Genomic DNA, 18,706 nt, shown 5'->3' with positions numbered 1-18,706 from the left:
AATCTTTACTGGTGCGGGAATCCCAGTCAGTCAGGCGAAAAGGTCATTACGAGTCGAGGGCAATTCAGTCACGATGCCAAAGACCTGTGAGTGTTCGTGTGTGGTGGAAGAGACCGTAAAAAAACAACATGAAATCACTTTCAAAAAAGCTTTGAAACAGGAGATATGTTATAAAAACAGCCACATTTTGCTAAACAATTTGTAAGTGGTAATATATGAAAACAATGATATAATTGCCACCATGAGGCAGAAAACTTCTTCCCCTTTTTCAGACTTTTAAGAGCTTAATTTACAAGAATAGTCTCCAAGACACTGAATCTTGTGCTTTTTTGTCTTGCAAATAAGACAGGCGTAAGTGTTAGGGTGAATTGTCTGTCATTGTATTTAACAGACAAATAGCTTTAGGAAGATTGTCTGGGAGAAGAAAATCTCTCACTTCTGCTTCAATTGTAAAGGAGTAAAACTGAGTTAAGGTCAATGGCTTCCTTCCTGCTACCGGTTTTTACTACATAGACATAAACCACAATAAAAGCACTGGACAAAAAGAGCTGGTCATACCAGTTGACGCCCCGACACCAACGTACATTTTATTTCCTGAAAGTTGTGAGATTACCTCAATCACTGGTGTGATTTCATGTGAATGATCATCTGAATTCCCCACATGTTCAATTTAACTTACAGTAAAGTTGTATATAAAGGCATATACTAATATTAGATTAACACAAGCAACAATACTGTACAGTCTAGTCAAATGTCCTTGTACAAGTAACAACAATGACAACAATTGAGCCAAATGCACAAATACTCCAAAGAGATTGAAAAATGTAAATACAATTAAGAGACATGTTGTAGTCTGCTGTCAGTGATCTGATAAAATATCATTTGGGGAATGTATTTGATAACATTAGCATGTTTACAGTATATAAAAAAGTTTAATGTTAAAAAAATTGAGTACTTTTATCAACACTATGTAAAGAGTGAGCTCTATTTCCCTGCAGGTAATCCTCCCTGTGTATCCAGATGTTTAGATTCACTCCAGATGTTCTGTGTCTTCAGTAAACAGATCAGCCAGGTCGGCTACTGTCAGTACGGCAGCCTCCGAGTGCTTCATGGTAGTGCTGGTGTGACTAGAATTTAAAAAGACTGTCACCTCCAACCCTTGAATGTAAACATCTGCCTATACATTATATTTATTTAACATTTTAACAAAAATGTCAAAAGTACAATTGACTATATTTTGTTACTATTCTTACTTTTTCTCTGCGGTCTTCAGCATTGCCTGCATTCTCTCTTCAATGGTGGATTTGATGAGGAATCTGTGGACAAATGTTGGCCTGGTGGACAGAGAAAGCAGAAATCAAACCGAATGAACAAAACACTGGAGGCACATGTTTAATATTAAAGTAAATACTGTACGGATAATAGCCACGATTGAAGCCCTAACCTCCAAAACACACAAATATGACCGCTATGGAAAAAATCAACTAATTGCATGTATGTGTCCATCTATATTTGCAGTAAGTTGAGTAACTCCGTGCTTCTTACTTGGTTTGGCCAATACGATGCACTCTGCCTATGGCCTGGAGCTCGTGAGCCGGGTTGAGGATCGGCTCCACCAGCAACACATGAGTCGCTTCGATGATGTTCAGACCATTGGAGCCGGTGTGGAGAGGAAGGAGAAGGATGTTGATCTTTTCTTCGTATTTGAAGGAGCACAGATTCTCCTGGAACATTGAAGTCAGTGATCTACTTAGACACATTCAAGTGATTTCTGGCATGTGCTTAATTTTTGTAAGTTCAAGATGTGTGGGATTTCTTATATGTTTCAATACAGCAATCTAAAAGTAGGTCTAAGGGTTTTCATAATATAATAATATAACTTTTTGTTTTAATCAATATTAACAGACATGTTGCTGTATTCAATATATTTTTCATGCTGAAACTACAAGTATTCAGTGTTTACCCTTCAAATAAAAAAAAAATAAAAAACTCTGAAACTAAATTAAAATCACAAGGTCCCATAATGTAGTCCACACTGTTTTTTAATGCAAGGTGACCCATACAAACTCGGTATCTCACAAACTTTGGAAAAGATTTCTATGAAATGTTCAATGGAGATGGCCTAAATAATAAGATATTGGTGGTGTGCTGGACCTAGGATTTCCATCATTAGTGTGTTTTCTTATGCCATGGGTATAGGTAAAAAATATATATTTAACCTAAAAAATAAAGTCATAGGAATGATATGTTTGTGTGTAACGGCTAATTGGAGAATTGCTATGTTGGTGGAGGACATACATCAGTGTCAACTTAGAAAGTAAGCATGTGTAAATCTCTTTAGAGAAGTTTTCTGTGACAAGTGCATTGTCCCTAAGTTGTAAACCTGGCCTGGTGTAGTTGTGTTGCACATTGCGGGGGAAAGCATCACTGGTTAAGTCTGGTAAGCATATTTAGAAATGGGGACACTGAAAATTCAAACCTGGAATTTGTGAATCCCATTGATTTGAGAGAACTCCATGTTGTTGTCGAACAAGGCCTTGGCAATGATGTCCAGGACACTCAGCCACTGCGCAGGAGAGAAAAGGAAACCATCTGGGTCAGATCCAAACTTGATATCATCAAAATAAATCACTATCTTCCAGAGCAGGGATAGTTTACAGTTACCGTGGAGAAAACGAGACACTTGGCCCCGGGGTCGGTCACTTGAATCTTCTTAAGTGTTCTCACTACTGCCTCCACTTTGGTAGAGTGGCTTCCCTGACCAACACAGGAAGAGAAAAATTAGGCTATAGTGTTAAAGTAATAAAAAATGGCTATGTTAAATTACAAGTACATACATTAGCACAAGGCACAAATCAAAGTATAACCCCCTAATAAGTGCTAGTTATAGTCACAAATAACATCACAATCATTGAGTCAAGCAATAAAATACATCTAACAAATTTTGGACAAAAAAGCCAGGTGGAACCCAAATCAAAAAAATCACATCATCTGGATCCAGCCATAAACGACAAAATACAAATCCCGGTGTTGCTGACTGACTTTGACCGGTATGTCCTGGTCCTGACTGGACGACTGGGTGGTGAACACATAGGAGATCTCTGTGAGGGACGTAGTCTGCCTGCAGATGGCACATTTGATGGAACGCCGCCTTGAGCCCACGCTATACTGCTCCACAATGATAGCAATGCACTCATTGCAGAAGCAGTGGCCGCAGGTCAGCACTGCCCACTGGAAAAGAGAAACAGTAATAAAATCAAACTGTAAAAAATAAAACCTGATAAGTGTGATAAAATAATGAATACATCAATCAAATAAAGTCCAGGATCATTCAAGTCGGTTAAAAAAGGTGCAATTTTATTTACATAAAATACACACTTGGTAACAAACCTGGAGCTGCGAGAAGAGCTTGTTGTGTCGACTTAAGTGTGCGCCCATAAGGGCTTTGTAGGTCAGAAATATAGCTTGGAGCCAATCAATTTAACACAGTGTTAAGTGATAAATAGAGACTTTAACGATGAATTTGAAGCAGTGGGAAGCCAAAGAAGGCAAATCTTCCACCTGCAGACTTCCTGGGTGCATCAGGCACATTGCTATCATCAAAAGATGTTTTTACACATGCCTGACAGTACACACAATATCAACCAAATTCCAAATGTTGAAAAAAGAAATCCTGGTGCAGGACAAAGCTTTAGTCAGCTTTAGTTTAGATGTAATTACAGTCCCTGCCAGTGTTGATAAGACAAGACTGTAAAGCTCAACCGGTGTATCAAGATAGTCAAGTCAATAAAGAGCAGAGAGATGATGCATAAAATACTGAAATCTACAGCTAACAAGTTCTTCCTCACAACTAAACAACGCTCACCTCCTGTCCCAGGGGCCGGGCACAGATGGGGCACGGCTCTGGGTTCAGCCCTCCAGTAGACTTGTCCTGGGACTGGAACAAAGGCATGTATGTTATTTGGAGTGAGATCCTACCACACAGTTAGAGATAATAAGTCTCTGAATGAGCTGGGAAAGAATGTCTGTACTTTGTAGTCACTTTAAAATGTAAATTACCTTCTCCAGATTTGTGAGATACAGAAACTGGCCAAGCTTCTTTTGGAGTTGAGACTTGGCTACTGCCTGGTCGTTCAAAAGCTTCACTCTGTTCTGCTCCACCTGGAAGCAAAAAACCAAGGGCAGAGGTCAGGAACGCAATAAAAATAGTTAAGGCGGAATATTACATCCTTCAGACAACAAAAAACAACAATGGTGCCCGATAATGGGTCAGAGGCCAGGCTTGAGCTTTTAGTTCCTCCGTGAACGGTTTATTAATTAAGACCAAACCAGCTATATTGCCTTCATGCTCATTAGTGGCAAATTGTTTAAAAAAGAAGTAAACTTTAACATGACTAGTCAGCCCATTTATTACATAAATTACACTGCAGTTCAGTGTGAAACAATCATTCAAATTATCCCAAACTAAAATAAATCAAGATTATTTTTCAGAGTGGAAATTAAGTAACTAAACACAGATTACTTTAAAGGGATTTTAGGGGTGTAATAAGCTGTACAGTGTGTAAAAAAAACCCTTGAAGCAAATTTGTGATATTGGGCTGTATAAATGAAATTTATTTGAAGTATCTTTTAAACATGATAGCCTGCCATTAACATGTTGTTATAATGTATGATAATAAGATGTTTCGTTGTCTTTAACTGACCTCATGTGGCTCCAAAAATACAATTTTATCACATTTCAAATAAGTAAGATATTTTTGTGCATATATGTTTAAACATTCATTCAACAATTTGTTCATATTTCTTTTGGACTAACAGCTTATAATCTATTTCTGCTAGGTTGTGCTTGCCTTGCTTGAAAATGAAGAGCGGGGTTGAAAAAGTGTGTACAAACCTTGTACTCTTTCTTCCAGTACTCAAACAGCTCCATGAAAGTGTTGCCCTCCTCCACCAACTCCGGGTCCATGCGTTTAACTTTGGCAAAAGACAAGATGGCTTTGAGCGAGCGCTCAGTCTCGCTGGCTGCCCACAGACCTCGGCTGGTGGTGGGGAGACGGTCGTCCATCAGCCCCTCTTCATCCTCAATCATTTCTTCAAAGATGGCCGTCTGACCCTTCACCCTGTCGGGGAATTTTTTTACTCATAAATCAACAATTTAACTTTTCATGAAATTCTAAAGTCTAAAACATTACTCTACTTACGTGTGAGAAAACAGCTTGGACTCATAATCGATAAAAAGTACATCCGCTTTGCAAAAAACGCAACTAAAATGTGACAAGAAAGAAATATTGGTTATGATAAACAAAGGTAAAACAAGGCTATAAACTACTGAAATGAAGCTAAATATGCTGAAGTCTTACTTATTGAGTGGTAGTCTCATAGGCCTGAGGTGACAAATGGTGGCCTCATCAATCACTTTCTTTGAAGCCGGGCCTTCGAGACTCTTCACCGCGTCCTGCACAGTCTTTTGGGATTTCATCAGATCTTGCATTTGTGTGGTGAGTAGGAACTGCAGACCACAGGCATCGCGGAACCTGCAGGATAGCCCGTTTTGCTTTTATCACATTGGTGTACGAATACCTACTATAGTCTTATTTTTCAATACATAAACAGTTTACTTTTCTGCCATGGTGAGCTTGTTGGCTTGTTGTTTGTAGCTGGATGTCAGCTCATTCTTGATGCGGGACACCAGGTCGTCGTCGTTGGAGCAGCGGATCGCCTTCTGGATAACATCCAGCCACCAGGGATTATTCAGCTTCACCTTAAAATAGAGAAAGTTAATCATATTAAGACAATACGTTTTTAGTTCTGTCTTAAATACAGTGGTCCAAATCAAATCAATCCAGATCAATTTGACTTCAGTGTGTCCATCTTTAGACTCAAATTATTACCTAAAGTCATTCCAGCTATTAAATACTCCTGTTGAGTGAAACAGAAACTAAACTCAAGGTAGAGCTATGATATGTAATAATATGATAGGTAATAATAAATACAATAAAAACAAACAATATAAAACATCATGATAAAACAGCTTTTGCTCCCATTAGACCAAGGAAACCATTATACTTATTACTAAGGTGAGAAACAAGTTTAGAATTTTAGGTAGTGGGCAGGGTCAGGCTGACGTCACATGATGGGGGCGTGGCTGTGTGCTGATTTAACCTCTGGTCACAGGTGTGTGGAGGACTGCTATTTTGGAGGCAGTGGAAAAGGCCGGGGGCCTCAAGCTAACGGTCCTAGGTCCTAAATGAAGAACACTACGAAAGACAAAGGACCGAAACACTTTGTTTCCCCTACCAAAAACTTTTGTATATACACATTTAAAAAAATATATGAACTGCTACAACAAAGGAGGAGCTGGGCTGGCCCAGCTAGGACGCCGACGGAGCGGAGCTAATGGTACCGGAGTGGTCCCCGAAGCATTCGCCATCTTCCGGACGCGAACTATCAGTCGGAGGTGACCCCACGCAAACCCCTCCAGTAGTAGAGCAGCGTGGCTGTCACCCAGGCTGGTTAGTCTCACTCACGTTGGATGCAACACGTAGGGAAAAGGAGGCAGAGGGATTATTTTGTTACCGGCAGGGCTAACCTAGCGGTGGTTTTAACGAGCCCGGTTAGTTTATCGCGTTGTTGCCAGTTTGGTAATATTTGGTTCACATAGCCAGTCTATACCAGTGGTGGAATGTAACTAAGTACATTTACTCAAGTACTGTACTTAAGTACATATTTGAGATAGCCTACTTGAGTCTTTTCTTTTCAGAAATATTGTACTTTTTACTCCGCTACATTAATCTGACAATTTTTGTTCCTAGTTACTTTACAAATTAAGATTTTGACAAACAAAACACAGTTTATATAATATGACGTTTTTATAAATTAAACCTGCAACAATATAACTGCCTACAAGTCCAGCTGAAATGATGAGCCACTGATAAACACTTAGTTGATTGACAGAACCGTTTGGATCATTTCCAGTTTCCAAAATGCCAGGATGTTTCTGCAGTACATTTTCCATGGGCGCCCATGTTTAGAGGTTTGCTCCTCGGCGCAGCGGGCCGGGTTCGACTCCGACCTGCGGCCCTTTGCTGCATGTCATTCCCCCCCTTTCTCCCTTTAATTTATTCGGCTGTCCTGTCAGTAAAGGCCTAAAAATGCCCCAAAAAATAATCTTAAAAAAAAAAAGTACATTTTCCTGATGTCTTATATACTTAAGTACCATTTTCAATGCTCCTTGCTACTTGTAATGGAGAATTTAAACAGTGTCAGTTAGTACTTTTAAGTAAAGGATCGGACTACTTTGTCCACCACTTGTCTATACATTGTGGTATTCCTTTTTTGTTGCAAGCGCTAACAGTAGAACATGGCAGACTTTGAGCCAGAGGAGTTTCTGGGAACTGAAGTAACCCTTGATCGTTTGGTTAGGTTGAATAGACAGGGAATATGGAAATCGTTTGAGGAGTTAGAGGTTTGAGATCATGTGGATTCTTCTGTCTGCAGTGATGAATATGCAGCTAAAGAGAGGGAGTGTCAGGAAAGCGGGAGTATGAAATTAAAGTGCTTGAGTTGAAGATGGCCAAGTTCGCTCTGGAATATCAAGTTTTTCCAGGTTGTCTAGGCACCCAATCTCAAAGTTATTCTAGACCCAACAGCGAACCATGATGTGGTCGCTCTAGAGCCCGCTGTGAAGGTCCACAGTCCAGAGGACCCACCTCCAGTTGACTTAGCAGACACTGTATGCCAAATGTTGTACGTAGATCAGAGGTTCCTCCTCCAGTGGATTTGGCAGACAAGTCTCTGACGAACGGTGTAGGGTGAGTGAGCTGCCATTGTTGAATCAAGACACTGATTGTAGCACAGAAACAAGGTCTCGCATTAAATCTTCTAGGAGAGACAGTTTGTACTGATGAGCGTGAAAACCTATTTGAGCAACCTCCAAATATACTACCACCTTTTGTTGGGTATATGGTTTCTACTGGAGATTGGTTCCTGCTGTTGCTGCTGAGCCCTTGACTGATCTTAAAGGTCCCATGACATGGTGCTCTTTGGATGCTTTTATATAGACCTTAGTGGTCCCCTAATACTGTATCTGAAGTCTCTTTTATATAGGCCTTAGTGGTCCCCTAATACTGTATCTGAAGTCTCTTTTATATAGGCCTTAGTGGTCCCCTAATACTGTATCTGAAGTCTCTTTTATATAGGCCTTAGTGGTCCCCTAATACTGTATCTGACGTCTCTTTCCCGAAATTCAGCCTTGGTGCAGAATTACAGCCACTAAAGCCAGTCCCACAATGAGCTTTCCTTAGGATGTGCCATGTCTGTGTCTGAAGCTATTGAGGAGGAGAGAGGGAGGGGCAAGGTGGAGGGTGGGGGTGTGGCCTTGACCAACTGCCACTTTGCTCGTTTGAAAGTAGGGATGCACCGAATATTCTGCCACCGGAAATTTTCGGTTTTCGGCTGAAATACTTTTATCACCGAAACAATACGGCCGAAATTTTGTGATGACTCAAACAGAAACCGCGACCTGCACGTGTGTCAGTACCCGTTCCCCCTGCAAAGCGTCTCCTAAGCAAAGAGGTACCACGGAGTGAAAACAATGAAAAGTATGCTCTTACAGTCAGCACACGTTTCAGTGAGATCTATTTGGATCCTCTGCACTTCATCGCGACTGTACTTGATCTGCGTTATAAAGACCATTACTTGGATGCGGAAATAAAGCAGGGCGCACGAGGAAATGATCCAGGCTGCGATGGATGCGGAGAACCTGCGTGGAGACGGAGACTGAGTGCGCACGGAGATCAGAGTGCAGAAAGAAAGACTCGTCTCTCTGCACCAGATGAGGGGCATGTACCCTCGTTGTCTGATATGTTCAGTGAAATCCTGCAAGAAAGTACCTCAAATAATAATAATAATAGGTAAGCTATTCTGTTCTTAGGCTACTATATACTGTATGTGACTATCAGATTGTAGCCATATTTCTGCTAGATATTTTTTTAATTAAACTTTAATATTAATTTATACAATTGCAATGCCTTGATTGTAGTAAAGTTACTACACAGTCATAGCCATAAATGCAATGGTACTAATAATTGGCATAATTTCTTTCGGTGTTTCGGTCTTGGTTTCCTCGTTTTCGGCCAAGAATTTTCATTTCGGTGCATCCCTATTTGAAAGCCATGATGTCTCTCTCTCATGGGTGGGCCAAATTCTCTGGGCGGGCAAAGCAGAGCAAGGGGAGGTAACCTTGCTCCTTATGACCTCATAAGGAGCAAGATTCCAGAACGGCCCATCTGAGCTTTCATTTTCTCAAAGGCAGAGCAGGATACCCAGGGCTCGGTTTACACCTATCACCATTTCTAGCCACTGGGGAACTGTAGGCAGGCTGGGTGAATGCATATTAATGTTAAAAAACCTCATAAAGTGAAATTGTCATGCCATGGGACCTTTTAAGAGAGGTGCTGTCATGGATGCCATTTTGGGAACCTCCCTGAGAATTAACCTATGTGAGCTTCTGGTTTACTGTGGCACACTTCTGTAGTGTTTCTTTCCTGAGAGGAAAATTCAAAAAAAAAATTTAAGTACTGCTATTGTTGCAGGTTTTAGCAAATTGTGCAACTGAGATTGTGTATAGATAGTGGTGTGGGGATTTTAGAAAAAAAAGAAAAGCGAAAGGGGGGAAAAAAAAGAAACCTTCAAAAATGGTGAAGGTGACAGCAATTTGAGAAGGTTGCTTCCAGCTAGAGAGCAGAGATCGCTAGCTGAAGAACACTACGGAAGGCAGGCATGGTAGGTAATAATAAATTCCGTAAAAACATCATAAAACAGCATTTGAGAGAGAGAGAGAGAGAGAGAGAGAGAGAGAGAGAGAGAGAGAGAGAGAGAGAGAGAGAGAGAGAGAGAGAGAGAGAGAGAGAGAGAGAGAGAGAGAGAGAGAGAGAGAGAGAGAGAGAGAGAGAGAGAGAGAGAGAGAGAGAGAGAGAGAGAGATTTTTTCTTTTTCTCTTTTTCTCTTCTCACTTTGCGTTTCAGCTCTTTGATGTTCTGTAGCACCGGCTGAAGAGCCTGACGGGCGTCTGCTACCTCAGAGTCGTATTTGGTCATGTAGTGCTGTCGCAGCTGCTCCGCCTACAGAGACACGGAGAATGATAAAAGCAAACTTCAGTGGCCATGCTTTTAAAAAAAAAAAAAAAAAAAAAAAAAAAAGAGGATACGAAAACCAAAGGGCACCACAGGTTTATAGCCCAAATTAACACTTTTCTTATTGTAATAAATGTGTTAAATGAATTACCTCCTCACTTAGTCTGTCATCTCTTAGCGTGGGAGGTATCCCAGGGTGCTTTGCGCTGAGCAGTTCCATCAAATTGTGGGTAGCATGAAGTCGCTGTTTTAGCACAATAGCAAAAAAAGACAAGGAATCAGACATTTTTGCAGACACTCGCAATATATAAACTATCCATAATGGTCAGAAATACAAATCTAATGTCCATCATGAAAGTAGTATCACAAACTGTCAGTAATATCACAAACTTAATAGACTGTCAGATGTCTGTATTCAGAAATGAAACCCTTCATATGTTAATCACAGACGTGAGAGGAATGAATGGCCATATACCTGTAATGAATCGGTTTTCAGTCTGCCTTTGTGCTCTTCTGATGAACGAAGCACTTCTCTATACATCTCGGTTGCCTCTACAAACTCATCTGCGGGGTGGCAAAGGAGACGGTGATTATTAGTGACACTCAACATGTCCGTCACATGTAGCGCTAATGAAACGTGCTATACAAAACACCCTAGTGCACTCCGGCCACATTATACACACCGCCTTACAGAGCCCTGGAACAACAAAACATCTCTGTGCAAAACGAGACACAAAGATGAGATCATGGCTTGTGTTGTGTTTGAACTGATTCCCATGGGAACCTGGGAGCAAAAGCCCAGAAGTGGGGTTTTATACCTCTGATGATGTGTATTCCAGCCAGGCCATTGAGTGCGCACACCAATTGTCTGTGAGCTTCTTCACACTCCACTCGACATTTCTTCTGCAGGGACTTAAGGAGCTCCTCCATCGTCATGGTGCTGGGGAGGCACGGCACAGACAAACCCACTCAACAAACCCTCCAGCACAAATGACACAGAATGGGTCAACTTTAAATAAACACAACTACACATTGTATAATTGACAAAAAGGTTGCTGTGGTCTATTACCCCTACTAATGCGGTGATACTCTATTTAGTCTAGCTAGATTGCTAATTAACCGCTGCAGCTGCCTTCAGATAAGGACCTTTGCTCCCGCCTACGAGCGCCTTGAAAATATAATACGTCGGCTACCTTTTCTGCAGTGGCAGGAACTCCCCCCTCACAGCCTGTGGATGGCAGCAGGCCTGACGCAGCCTCAGCAGCGGGCCCAGGATGGTGTGGACGGTGCGGCGGTCGAGGCTGCCAAGTTTCAGGCTCCAGTCAGATATCTTCCTGAGTTTGGCCAGAGCATCCTGGGAGCAGACCTCGTGCTGACGGTGGTAGAAGTGTCCCTCGACGGGGGAGAAGTGCAGCCAGTGCACCTCCTCTGTCTGAGGCGGAATCTGGATCTGGAAAAGCAGATCATTGAACATACTTGAACTACGTTTTCTGGAATCTAACATTACGTCCTGTCATTATTAAAACCTTTCTGATCGACTATTAGAGATTCTTTAAATGAGTAAAAATGCTGTCTCAAACTGAGACTCAAACAGGGTCACAGGAATGCAGAACTTTTGTTGTCCTACCTGATCAATGACGTCTTTTTTAGCTGATCGCCACAACAATTGAGCAATTACATTGTACAGCGGCTCTGTGTTTCCACGGCGATAAGGGCGATAAAGCAGCTGGTCCCACCAGTGTTTTACCCAGTACGGGTCAACTCCCAGGAAAAGTACAAGGCCGTACAGATCTTCAAAGAAAACATCTGGTTAGAGATTTTTTTTATTTATTTTTTCCCAGGTTTGATGATTTTTAAACATTGAGTCTTAAGAGACCAAACACAGAGCCGCTTATTCAAGGCCTGCTTTGATAATTGTATGAATGTAATGATTTCTTTGGTTTTACCTTCTAAGCCTCTCTGGACCGGAGTGCCACTGACACACCAGCGGTTGACCGATGCGAGGCGTAGAGCCATCTCTGCAGCCTGACAGTAAATTATAAAAGGGAGCATAAACAAAGTTGTATTAAACACACAGTCTGACGTCTCACAAACAACCTACGTATGACTACATAAGATTTTAGTTGCACATTTATATCAATATGGTACCTTGATATAGAAATAAGGTTAGAAACACAAGCGCTACCCATCCCATGACACCCAAAATGCTTTATTATCCTCTAGTGTAACTATGCAAACCACTTCCAGGTACTGATTTCTGGATTCTCACCTTGGCAGTGGGACATTCAACCATCTGAGCCTCGTCCAGACAGATGCGCCACCACTCCACAGCAACCAGAGGACTGGGTATGGCCATGTAGCGTTTCTGGTTGCGGAAGCGGCGTCCATCCTTGCTGTTGCTGTGGGGAATGTCCACGTAGTTGAGCTCTGACCGCAGCACGTCGTAGGTGGTGATGACCACATCCTGCTCAGCGAGCATATGTGGCTGAATGAATCCATGCTTCTTCACACCCTGATAAACCTGGGGGGAAAAAATTACATAAATTACTACTTTAGGATTAACTGTTTGGTGCCTTTTGGAAGTGCAAGAGAATGCAAGTTAAAATGTGAGTGTGTACTTTCAGTAATAAGGAATAAAAGTCAAGTTGCCCTCAGAGGCCTCTTCAGCAGGGGAGATGAGGAAGAACATTAAAGTAGATTTATATATATTTTTTTAAATGTTATGCACAAATGTCTTGGAATTTAATGTACTGAAGGACAGGATTACAACTTACTACAAATTTATTTTATGATATGGGCTGCATGTGTCTGTTATCTTTAAATGTGTGAGCGTAATCTCAATTTGTAAATCAGACTTGGCAAAAAAGTTCAAATTTATTAGTGGGAGTTATGGCAACCAACTCTGCATTTCAATGTTACTTAAACTACACACCAATTCGATGAACCGGTCAACCCACCACTCTAAGAAGTCCCTATAACTGTGTCAGGGTTAGCAATCTGACTCTTTTGGTGCCAACGTGCATGATAGAAATATACGTAGTTGTGAAATTTTAAGACCGTGGTACTCAAATGTGGTCTCAGACCCTGAGAGGAAGTACAACATCCCAACAATTGGCACTAACGTGTGTCTAAATTGAATTCAAGGAATGTTAATAGGTGACATTTCTAAATTGTAGATAAAAAAAAAAAAAAACGTATCAAACCACTCATATATCCATGTACTTTCTCACCAGCACTCGCAGTGAGGAGGACCTGATGTGCCGGTTGATCTCCTCCACCCACTGATGGCAGATGGAGCTCGGGGAGATGATGAGGGTGGCACCGGTGGAGACGGGCTTCATGGCGACCAGGCAGTGGGGGCAGTAGAAAGGTGTAGTCTCGAGGCTTTCCTCTTTGTAGTTTACGCAGTCTGCATGCTGCCACAGCTGGCAGTTCATACACTGGACACGAGCCTTGTAGTCAACAATGCCCAGTTCACCACAGATGCACTCAAAGCGGTAGTCTGGGGTGTTGAAAGGGAAAACGGACGCTCTGGTGGGGGTTTCCATCTCTTCTGATTCAAGCTGAAGAGCTTCTCCCCTTTCTTCAGGTAGATCATCCATTCTGGGAACGTCCCGTGTATCGGACTCACTTTTATCCTGAGCCATATGTAAGGCTGTCCTGGAATGACCCAGCATGTCTTCTGCTTTCTTCTTCAGACTTTCATCCCATTCCTTCTTCGTTGCCGTCTGCTCTGGTTCTAGACAGTCTGACGCAGGGGAGTACTGATCTCTCAGATCATCTGTAAGAAGAGAGTTTTGCAGCGCCGCTTCTGCCTTCTCTTTTGCTCGTCTCTGAAACATTTTCCTCGGCGTGCTCTCTGTGTTTCTGGAGTTCTACGAGGAAAAAAAGAAATTAGACAGAAGTTCAATAATACAACCAAGTAATATTCGTAGCATAAAACATTTATATTTGAAGCTTTTTTTTCTTACAGACTTGGATGCTCCTGTTGATGTCTTTTTTGTCTCTTTGTAGTTCTTTCCCAGTTTAAATGACCCTGCCAAGCCGCGCCCTTTGACCCGGTCGACCAGGCCTTCGTCTATCAGCTTCACCAGCATCTTCTTGATGTGGTTGCGGTTTTTTAGGAGGTCATAACCGTAAGTGGCACGGATGTAGGTGAAGACAGCGTTGACGGAGGCTCCTTTGCCAGATCTCATCTCCTTGATTGCAGTGAGGAGCATGACACGCACAGCTGCACAGAAGGAACCAGATTTGTGTAAAATATCTAAATCGAAATGGCAGTGGTATTAAAAGCTGTGATGTCAGAGAGGACGGTGAGTGACATACTTGGGTAAGATACTTTCATTTTAGGCTGAACTTCAGACTTGCAGCGGATAACCTTTTTCTCTAGGGGAGGAGGAGGTACGAAATAATTTACGGATTTTCCCTGCAAGACCAAAGAGAAACAATCATTTTCACAAAGTAGCTGATGATGTCTATACAGAGCATATTAAAATAAATAGAACAGTAGACAAAATCCCCTACATTACATGACTGTTAATCATCCATGGCACCAATAAGGTGACCGTAAAAGAGGGAAAGAAAAAGGTGAACTTCTGTATTTTTAACAGTCAGTATTTGTAACCGTAGCTGCCTGCTGATCCTCACCACAGGCAGGGTGAGGGCCTCCTGCTCCAGGTCCTGTCGGGTGTGAAACAGGATGAGAGCCAGAACTTCCACTGTCTTTCCCAGTCCCATTTCATCAGCCAAGATCCCACCAGGCCACTCCACACCTGCCAGGGGAAATTCTCGTATTAAGCTGAAAAAAGAAAAGAAAAAGTATTACTAAAAATACTTTCATGCATTACTAAAAACCTCATCCTTTGAACTACAACAAAAGGAGGTAACTGTGCATTCACAAAATTACATTAATATAGAAAATGAAAGGATCAGTCCAGCCAAACTCAAAAAGACATATTTTCCCAGTTACCTCTAGTGGTTTCTGTCCATGCATATATGTTTTTGTTTAATGTGCTGGGGTTTTGAGATACCAGCTTAAGACACCTCTGCTGCTGACCCAACACAATAGAGGTGAATGGAAGTTCACTTGTGCTGCTCAAAGAATTGAAAAAATACATTATAAAATGTATAAGATTTGTTCAATCCTCAGCACATAAAACTGAAACAATTTTCCTGGGCAGATATTACTGGTGGGAAGATAGAAAATATGTTTTTTTTTGTGATTTAAGTGAACTGACCTGTTAACATTCAAGTTCTTACCAGCCGGTAAAGGGGTTGTAGAACAACTTCTTGCCGCACAAAGTGATCACCTCCCGCCAGAGGAAATGCAGAATTTGTTCTACAAAGAAATGGGAAATATTGACCGTCTCAATTACATAACTGTCACGGTCCTAACGTAGGCCTTTTCCACTACAGGAACTTAACTTTGCTGTTGTTGGCACTACTCGAGTTCCTGAATCGAAATTTCAGCAGTGCTCAGGAAGTGCTATGAAATCGAATTTCCAGGTTCCAAAAATGTTTGTTACAAGGCAGTTTAAGTGTGTGCATGATTAGTGATAAGTGCAAAAGCACTAGTACAGTCTCCTTCAGCATCATCCTAAATTTCAAAGTTTTACATCTCACGAGAACGCAGCAGTGTACAGTTGTGCCAGACAAGAAGTGATTACCTTTAGGTGTAGTGTTCCTGTATTTCTCTTTCTTCAGCATCCAGTTGACAGCCTGGCTCTGATAGGGTCTGAGAACAGGAATAAGAGCTTTGTGCTGAACGTCATATGTCCCCTCCTGGCTCTCTCTCTGGTGCAGATGTCTGACGTAATCATAAAGCTCCTCCACATTTTGCCTCTCCAGGTCAGTGTCACATTCCTCCTCGTCATTCTCTACAACTTCTACAATGAATATAAAGCAGATAAATCAAGTTTTTTCTTCTTCTTTTTTCCCCCTGAGAACTTGGATCACAGGATGCATTTGACATTAGGACTAGACCCTTACCGGGGATAATGAAATCGTAGAAATACTCCATTAACTTCTGCATTAATTGATTTGCTTTCTTCATCCGAGCGTTTCCCTCGCTGAGGTACTCTGGCTTCCCGAGCCCAGTTTCCAGCAAGTAAATCCCCACCTGCCAGATGCAGACAAACAGCTGATGGAAGAAATAATGTGAACCACAGAACTATGACTATTTGCCATCCCAACATAATGAGCAGGTAAGCAGATTTTCAATTCAACAAGAGACTATGGCCATGGATTTGGCTACTTAGGACAACATCCGAGAGGATAAACTAGAGCGTGAAAACCCATCTGTTATTATGTTTGGTGACCTAAACCTGGCGGCCATTTATTGCAACATCTTCAGGTCCAGAAGTTGACCTCCTTTGCATATCATTCTCTATTTCTCTCTCCTCATTTCCTGTGAGTTCTCTCTCAATGCTCTAATAACAGGATTAAATGCCCCTAAAATACTTACAGAATATAAACACGTCAGCATATCACAAGTAAAGCAACATGTAGCCTTTTTTAAGAGCAGATATACTGTAGATTGCAAACAAGATATTTAATATTTTCCTTGTTCTCTTTAGATAGAGGTTGAAATGTGATGTTTGAGCAGAACAAGACTACTTATTGACTACCAGCATTAAAGTTAGTTTATGGGTAAGCACTGAAGTCATGTTTATAAAACATATGATTTTCAGGCAGCATTTGTTCTTCAAATGAAATGTAATATTTTTCATTCCATCCTCTCTGAAATACCTTCATACCTCGACTGAGCTCTCTTTGGCCTGGTGGCAGATCTGCACCACCTTCCTCTTCTGCATCCAGTCGAGGTCCTCCAGCGGGATCCCACTGAGGCTGCACTCCGCTGTGCAGGCGTCCTCCTCAGCCCTCCACTGCAGTCCTGAGCTCTCATCATAGCCGCTGTAGCTGAGGCAAAGCTGCTCACCCATCCTGTGGAGCACCAAAGCTCTCAGTTCACAGTCAGATGGGATCCAAGCCGGATGGACACTGAACTCCCCGATAAGCGCCTTCCAGCTGTGGCCCAGCTTCAAAGCCGGCACCACGCTGAGGGCCAGGGAGGCTGAGGCAGAGCTGCTGTCTGACGACGTACCGGGAAGTTCCTCTGGGAAACAGACCGAGCTGCTGCTGCAGGCAGCCTCCGGGACATCCTCGGCGGCTGGGAGAAAGGAGTTGCTGGGAGGAGGGTCGACAGGAAGAATGGAGCAGGTCGGTTTCTGCTCATCTACCTGGATTTCCTCGTTCTTGCGGTCATCCAGCATGTTCCAGTTTAACCTCTTCTTGGCGTCTTCGTCCACCCTCACAGGAGGTGCCCTCTTTCTTCGGCTACTCATGGTTAAACTCTACACGCAAAGCAAATTAAGAGTTAACAAAAGTAATTCTACTGTAAATGTATGTATTGCTACATCAGCAGCATAATGTATGACAAATATTTATATCTGATAGACAAAATTAGGTCCTTTAACACAAAAATGAATATACACAGATGGGGTTAATTATAGGTGACCGCATTGATTGTGAAATTGCCAGAATATAAGCTGAAGAAGGACATCTTGGCCAAAATGTTTGTGTGGCAATTAAAAATCAAATTGGGAGTGCTGTCCTTGTCTGTCCTTTTTTTAATGACTATTTCAACATAGACAAAATTAAGCAATATTTAACATTTTTACTAACATTTGGCTTAGTTTAGTTGGTTTTCAGCTTTTTCCTCCCTCCTTAACATGCAATTTAACATGTATTAGTAATAGTTTTAGTAGTAATAGTTTAATTATTTTTTCCTTCTCACAGTATTTGATTTGACTTTAGATTTGTATACACCTGGAAAAAGTAAAAGTATTCAGTAAGTAACAAAAGTCCAAAAAATAAGCATTATTTTGTGAAATAGATGTCTTTGTAATCATACGGCCCCTTAGCTTTTATCTTGGGACCCTTCGGAGGGCCAAGAACCCCATGTTGGGGACCATTAATAGAGCTACTGTTAGATTTTCCAAAACAAGACAGAAAAAGTAGTTGCAGTGTATCCACTGTGTTCGTCAGTTAACACGGCTCACATTAAATCCGATTGCTAGCTAGCTAACGGGTGTATCGCTTCATTTACACGTTGGCTAACATAACCATTCTAAAATGTGCTCTTTCCTATCGTTCCTATATGACTTATTTTTTTTATTTATTTTTTTTGTCCATGGAAACAGGCAGCAGTCCCTGAGAAACATGAACACTGTTACACAATGAAAACACTTCCAGGCTGTGTGGCTGCGTATTTTATGGTTTGATTGCAAACAAGCAAACTATAAAAGCAAGCAGATTTACTTTTAAAGCCTCCCACAAATGGATCTGGTTGCTATCGCTGCATCAGAAGTCGTTTCAGGTCCCAGCAGCTCCAGATAATCAGGCTGATGTTCACCAAAACACACTGCATGTACCGATTCTAAGGTTGCTGTTCGCCATTTTTAAATACAGGAAGTGAGGTCAGAGCAGGGGGGATGTTTTTTTGACAACGAAGTAAAGGCATTTGTTCAGTACTTTTATTTGTATACTTAATATGAATCGTTATGATTAAATAC

At 41.6% G+C, this 18,706-nt stretch overlaps 1 protein-coding gene across 1 annotated transcript; it reads right to left on the bottom strand.

The window, feature by feature from the left end:
- Window positions 1–545: 545 nt before the first annotated feature.
- Window positions 546–18,618, bottom strand: shprh (SNF2 histone linker PHD RING helicase). Its single transcript, XM_039785416.1, has 30 exons — window positions 18,453–18,618; window positions 16,889–17,485; window positions 16,122–16,251; window positions 15,800–16,018; window positions 15,393–15,471; window positions 14,781–14,931; window positions 14,460–14,559; window positions 14,105–14,364; window positions 13,364–14,008; window positions 12,403–12,654; window positions 12,080–12,158; window positions 11,761–11,924; window positions 11,327–11,583; window positions 10,952–11,073; window positions 10,609–10,697; window positions 10,285–10,377; window positions 10,014–10,121; window positions 5,619–5,761; window positions 5,361–5,534; window positions 5,202–5,264; window positions 4,895–5,120; window positions 4,704–4,712; window positions 4,060–4,161; window positions 3,866–3,937; window positions 3,043–3,231; window positions 2,665–2,757; window positions 2,480–2,566; window positions 1,546–1,724; window positions 1,254–1,334; window positions 546–1,127 (listed from the first exon to the last, which is right to left on the bottom strand). Exons 2-30 carry the CDS (start codon window positions 17,474–17,476, stop codon window positions 1,031–1,033), a joined length of 4,851 nt encoding a protein of 1,616 aa, XP_039641350.1. The 5' UTR covers window positions 17,477–17,485; window positions 18,453–18,618; the 3' UTR covers window positions 546–1,030.
- Between the last annotated feature and the right edge of the window lie 88 nt (window positions 18,619–18,706).

The sequence above is a fragment of the Perca fluviatilis genome, chromosome 20 (assembly GCF_010015445.1).
Source record: "Perca fluviatilis chromosome 20, GENO_Pfluv_1.0, whole genome shotgun sequence".
NCBI classification, from domain to species: domain Eukaryota; kingdom Metazoa; phylum Chordata; class Actinopteri; order Perciformes; family Percidae; genus Perca; species Perca fluviatilis.
Note: the sequence above shows the minus strand (reverse complement) of the source record. Positions and strands in the feature narration are given on the sequence as shown.